Source organism: Rhamphochromis longiceps, linkage group LG3, assembly GCF_057381845.1.
Source record: "Rhamphochromis longiceps isolate RC_006_pf linkage group LG3, R_longiceps_female_GT1.1, whole genome shotgun sequence".
Taxonomy (NCBI): domain Eukaryota; kingdom Metazoa; phylum Chordata; class Actinopteri; order Cichliformes; family Cichlidae; genus Rhamphochromis; species Rhamphochromis longiceps.
In genome coordinates, this window is record NC_140559.1 from 54988931 (window position 1) to 54995090 (window position 6160).

At 39.3% G+C, this 6160-nt stretch overlaps 1 protein-coding gene across 1 annotated transcript; it reads left to right on the forward strand.

Annotated features, from left to right (window-relative positions):
- Positions 1 to 822: 822 nt before the first annotated feature.
- Positions 823 to 5565, forward strand: LOC146675323 (up-regulator of cell proliferation-like). Its single transcript, XM_085400406.1, has one exon. It carries the CDS (start codon positions 826 to 828, stop codon positions 5533 to 5535), a length of 4710 nt encoding a protein of 1569 aa, XP_085256532.1. The 5' UTR covers positions 823 to 825; the 3' UTR covers positions 5536 to 5565.
- Positions 5566 to 6160: the final 595 nt, after the last annotated feature.

The window sequence follows — 6160 nt, forward strand, 5'->3', positions numbered from 1 at the left end:
ACATCAACATCACAATAACATCAATGACACGACATTGGACTGGTTGAACTGAGGGACATAAATACACAGGCTGAGTGATGAGAGATTAGAACCTGGTGAGTACACAGCTGAACATAATGAACTAATGATAAACGGGAAGAGGACGGAACATAATGCACATGGACCAAAGCTAACACAATAAAACAGGAGGTGAAGCAGACAGAATATAAACAGTGAACATGAACTAAGAATACTGGGTCAACGACCCAGAAACCCTGACAAGATAAAAGAAGGATTGATTAATGATCCTTATCTGCAGCCATCCAAAGGTTATTGAAGACTTCAAGGAGAGCTGTTTTAGGGAAATGCAGCTATCTGAAACTACACTGAAAATTATCAAGAACATTATGCTTCTCAAAAATATTATTTAATTGTTTCGCAAGAACCTTTTTTGATATTTCGATTTTGGTGATAAAGAAAATTTTAAAGTGGGCCTATTGAACATGATGGATCAGGATTTGAATTTTTCAACAGGTGTTGAATGGCACATAACTAATGGGACTATCTGTGAGGTTTCATTTTTACTGAGTACATACATTTTTTAAAGAAAAATTTCCAAAGTTTATTGCAGTCCATATTCAAGAAGGTTGGTGTAAATTATGTTGTTGGAGAAACAATATTAGTCATGATGTTGAAGAACACTGTTGGTTTCATTTTTTCTAAAGAAATTAGACTATAGGGTGGATAAAGTTTTTCTTTTTGTATGATGGTTGATCAGTGCTTTTGGACTGATGATCTTGGATTTTTATAGTAAGATATTTTAGCATAATAAGGTATGTTGAAACCATGTTTTTATCCACAGAGACTAATCTGGAAAAGTTATTGGATGATCTTGGCTTGGAGCAGTACTACAGAAAGAAGCTAACACTCAGAAAAATACTTGAGATTGATGAGAAGACCATCACTGATGAAGCTGCCAACTGTAAATCCGACCTTCCTTGGTATTTTCTGAAGAAACTGATGATGGTTAATGTGACAGCGAGGAATGTGACATATACCACAGTGTGTAAGTCAGACAGTGATGGTGTATCAGGGAGTCAAGAGTTCAGTATTGAAAATCTGTTTAAAAGCCCAAAAACAGGTGGCATGATAAGCCCCCTTGATATAATCACTGCTCTTTTTCTGTGTTCTGATGGTCTTGTGCAGCAGGAAATGGCAGTAAAAATGTCCACATGTCAGTTTTCTGTGCCTTTGCTGCTTCCCAATTGTGACACCAATCAGTGCACACTCATGCTGTGGGCCATGAGAGACATTGTTAAAAAGTACAGACCTCAGTCTCTGTCAGAGTCCAAGGGCTTCATTGAAGACAGAATCGTTCTCTCTGAACTTCCAATGATCTCTTTTGTCAGACTGGGTGAGTGCTCTTTGTCCAAGTCAGAGATTCTCAATAAGCTTCTGAGCAATTCTCAGCAGTACCATGACACCTTTGTTCATCGCAACATGGAGTGTGGTGACAGTCCAAGAAGAATATCCAACGGACTGACTGAAATTACTTGGTATCTTCCTGGTGGAAAAGCAAACATTGATATTTTCAGTCAGCCAGTGGCTGTAGCTAACCTTCGTGGCGACATTGCTTCATTCGAAACACAATACTCCTTTCTGTGTCAGACATCTGCAGCAGTTTTTGTGTTCTTTGACCATTTGGACACTGACTGCAGTCTACTTACTAACCAACACCACAAGGCACAGATCTTCTTAGTGGGTAATAATGTGAGCAAGCACAACAGTACAGATGCTTTGAAAAAAGTAGTACTCAAGTTGGGCTTGACCAACAATAACATCATCATTAAGACAAAAACAATAAATGATGCAGACTTTGTCAAAAGTTTGAGGGAAATGGTCAGAGATGTGGTTAAGAACTCAAAAATTAAGATGTCAATAGAGCAGATGGCAGACATTGCCCATGAACTGGGGATCCTGGTTGATGAAGACTCTCCAGAGTGTCAGACTGCGAAGACAAATGCAGATGTCATCACTGCAGAAATTCAAGACATCCATATATTCAAAGAAGATCAGCTTCCACGGCAAGGTGAAATATGGAAAGAACTGACCTGCTTAGAGAAGGAAGAATGTCGACTTCGAAAAGTTGGCTCTAAAAATATTGAAGATTACAAAAGCCAACTTCAGAAAAATAAAGGACAACTGAGGAAAAGGCAGAACTCTTATAACATGTCGACAGCTATGACATGTTTCATCAATGCAATATCAAGCCCAGGAACAGAGAGGTTTTATTTCTTGAAATGGATGCGAATGAACCTCGATAACCTGTCTCGTATAAAACTGTCTGAACTTCGGGAGAAATATAAAGAAAAAAGCAAGAACCCTGAGAACAACAAGGAGATCAAGGAAATTGACAGACAAATTTCCAACAGCTCACTGGGGACTGAACACTTCTTCCGTGAAATGGGTCAGATCTATGAAGCCTCACTGTCCCTTCCACAAACAGATCCAGCACGTCAACAGCTGCAGCATCTGCCCAAACTGTGTGCAGAGTTGTTGCTTGATGGATTTCCTCTTGAGCTTGTAGATGGAGATGCATCCAACATCCCTCTCAGATGGGTGAGTGATGTTCTCTCTCAGCTCAGTGACTTGGTTTCTCCAAACAGAAAGATCCTGGTAGTCACAGTTCTTGGAGTTCAGAGCACAGGAAAGTCCACTCTCCTTAACACCATGTTTGGAGTGCAGTTTGCAGTCAGCAGTGGTCGATGTACTCGAGGTGCCTTTATGTTGCTCATCAAAATCAATGAAGACATGAAAAAAGTCCTAAACTGTGACTTCATGGTGATCATTGACACTGAGGGCTTAAAGTCACCAGAACTTGCACAACTAGACAACAGCCATGAGCACGACAATGAGCTTGCTACACTTGTTGTGGGGCTGAGTGATGTCACCATTGTCAATGTTGCAATGGAGAATTCAACTGAAATGAAGGACATCCTACAAATAGTTGTGCATGCTTTTCTCAGGATGAAGGAGGTGGGCAAAAAGCCAAGATGTCAATTTGTTCACCAGAATGTGTCCGATGTTTCAGCCCATGAGAAGAACTCGCGAGACAGGAAACTGCTCCTGGAACAGTTGAATGAGATGACCCAGGCAGCAGCTAGAATGGAAAAGAAAGAGGAGAACAAGAGCTTCACTGATGTGATGGAGTACAGTCCAGACACTGGGAACTGGTACATTCCTGGACTCTGGAATGGAAACCCACCAATGGCACCAGTCAATGCAGGCTACAGTGAGGCTGTATATGAGCTCAAGAAACACATCATCCAACTGCTGAGAAACTGTGAGTCATCTGCTAATGATATCACGGATTTTAAAGAGTGGGTGACAAGTCTGTGGACTGCAGTAAAGCATGAAAACTTCATCTTCAGCTTCAGAAACAGTCTAGTAGCTGATGCATACATGAGACTCTGCACAGAATTTAACAAATGGGAGTGGGAATTCAAAAAAGAAATGTACACCTGGGCAACAAATGCAGAAACTAAAATTTCCAATTTTGGAACAGTTGCAGCAGAATCTGAATCTTCTGACATGAGAGAATTTGTCACATCTTTGAAAAGTGAAGCCTCCACAGTGCTGTCCACATGGGAGACAAAACTTCAAGAAAATCTGACACAGTATTTCAAGCAATCAGAGGGGCATGTGTATCTGGTTGAAGGATACAAAGAGGAATTCGCAAACAGTGCAAAGAGCCTTCGGCGTGAAATGGAAACGAGTGTTTGTAATCAGCTCGCAGCAGCAGCAGAAATCAGACAGGGGATGGCAGAAATTGATAAAATTAAAGAGAACCATCAAAAGGAGATTGAAAATGCAGTTTGCGCTTTGATAGATAAATGCAGAATGAAAAAAGTCCAGATGAGTGATAAAGAGCTGGACAAAGAGTTTGAGAAGATGTGGAGTGAAACTCTAAAGAAGCTTTCTTTTTCTGAACAAAAGACAACAAATGTTTTCACCAGCATATCTCACTACCTGAGAATAAATCTCTCACATAGGGGGAGTCATGCATGTGAATTATTAAATAAAAACAATCTGCAAGATTGTGGAAAAGAGCCTTTCAAATACACAAGTGAGAACATACTTCACAGAGCTACACATCTAATGCCCGGTTTTGCTAAATATTTCAAAATTGAAGATCACATAATGGCTGTACAAAAACTGGCTGACGGCATCATAGATCACTGCACTCAGTTCGTGAGAGAAAAAGTTAAAAAGAAAAGCAATTACTGTGAGACTTATATCCAGGAGATCCTACACATGATTGATGAGAAATTGCAAAAGAACCAAGATGTTAACAAAAACATTGAGTTTGAAGTTTCTCTGAAACAGCACATCTGTGGATTTGCAGCCAGAGAGTTTCAGAAAATGCACGAAGATTTCATCCAAACAAATGATCCCTACAGATGTCTGATGAAAAACAAGGAAAAGTTTTGTGATGATTTTAAAGATGTGTTCCATGAAAGAGACCAGTGTCAGAAGAAGGCAGAAGAATTCACCAACCGATGTTTGAAGCCTGCTGTTGAAGATTTTATCAGTCGATCCCTGGGAGCTGATATCATTGGTGAAATGCTGACATGTGAGCAGCTCAGCAATCGAATGTCCTTCCAGTATTCACTTTTACTGGATTTACTTTCAAAGGATGATTTTAAAAACTATGTGAGCTATATTTGCTCATATGAGAAATATGTCAAGACATGGATACACAACAAAATAGTGGAACGCTTTTCAACTGTGTCAACAATATCTGAGTTTGAGGACCGACATCTGCAGTCATGTATCAGAAGCATAAATGATGCCATTAACAAAGCCAAAACAAGAAATACTGATTCTGAATTGGGGAGATTTGTTGAAGATATTTGTAAAGAACTTGGTGATAAACTGGTCATTTCCCAGGATGCTCTTGGTGCTTTCATGATCCTGAACAATGCTGACAAGGAACAGTTTGCTCACTGGCTCACAGTGTCTGTGAATAACATGGCAAAAGATCTCAGAACAGAATTCCAAACACTGAACTTTGAAATGAAACTAAAACACCTCAAAATGAATCCCCAGAATGAGCTTTTCAACAAACTGGTTGGTTGTGGCAAACAGTGTCCATTCTGCAAAGCTTCCTGTGACGCAGGAGGAGGAGGCCATACTGAGCACTTTGCTCTACTGCATCGGCCAGAGGGTCTGGGCAAATACACTTGGCATGTAACAAACAAACTTGTCACTGACATATGCTCATCTCTCGTGATCAGTGACAACAGCTTTAGATGCAGTGCTACAAAACATGAATGGCACCCTTATAAGCACTACAAGGAATTTTTTCCAGATTGGAAAATCCCTCCAGATGTGAGCCTTGAAGCATCAGACTACTGGAAATTCATAATGGCAAAGTACAATAATGATTTTGCTGGAACATTTAATGCAATAGCTGCTGATATCCCTCCTGCTTGGGAACAAATCACAAGAGATCAGGCAGAAAAAAGTCTCAAAGAGTCGTTTCACAATAAGTAAGAGGAGTTCTTCTCCTCCTATTCTTTAAGTGCAGAGTGCACATTCTCAGATATTGTGATATCAGTTTGTTGTTATGATGTAGATTATTAGCTACTATGGCTTACAATATGGTAATATAAGAACATTTATTTTATTATTGCTTAGTTTTACCTGAGTTTGCAGTTAACACCTAAAATGAAAAATAATCTGCTCAAAACGTGCCTTGTTTTGGTTTGTTGTTGTTATTTTTTCTTATGTATATTTATGTTTGTCATGGATGCCTGAGTCTGTATGTGGTATTATTCTAGTAAGACTAAAAATCATTAGAATATAAAGTTGTTTTTATTTCTGAAGTATTCACATATTCAGTTTTCACCTCCTGAAGAAAGTTTTCTTATTTGATTAAGTAATCATATTCAGAATTTAGATTCACTTTCTTTGTCAGATTTTGTTTTTGAGTGTGTAAAGGACATGAAACAAGATCTTAGAAAAACGTTTCAGAGACTGAACTTTCAAACAAAACTACAATGTCTTCATGTGCAACCTGAAAATGAGCTTTTCAACAAACTGACTGGTTGTGGCAAACAGTGTCCATTCTGCAAAGCTCCCTGTGATGCAGGAGGAGAAAAACATTCTCAGCACTTTG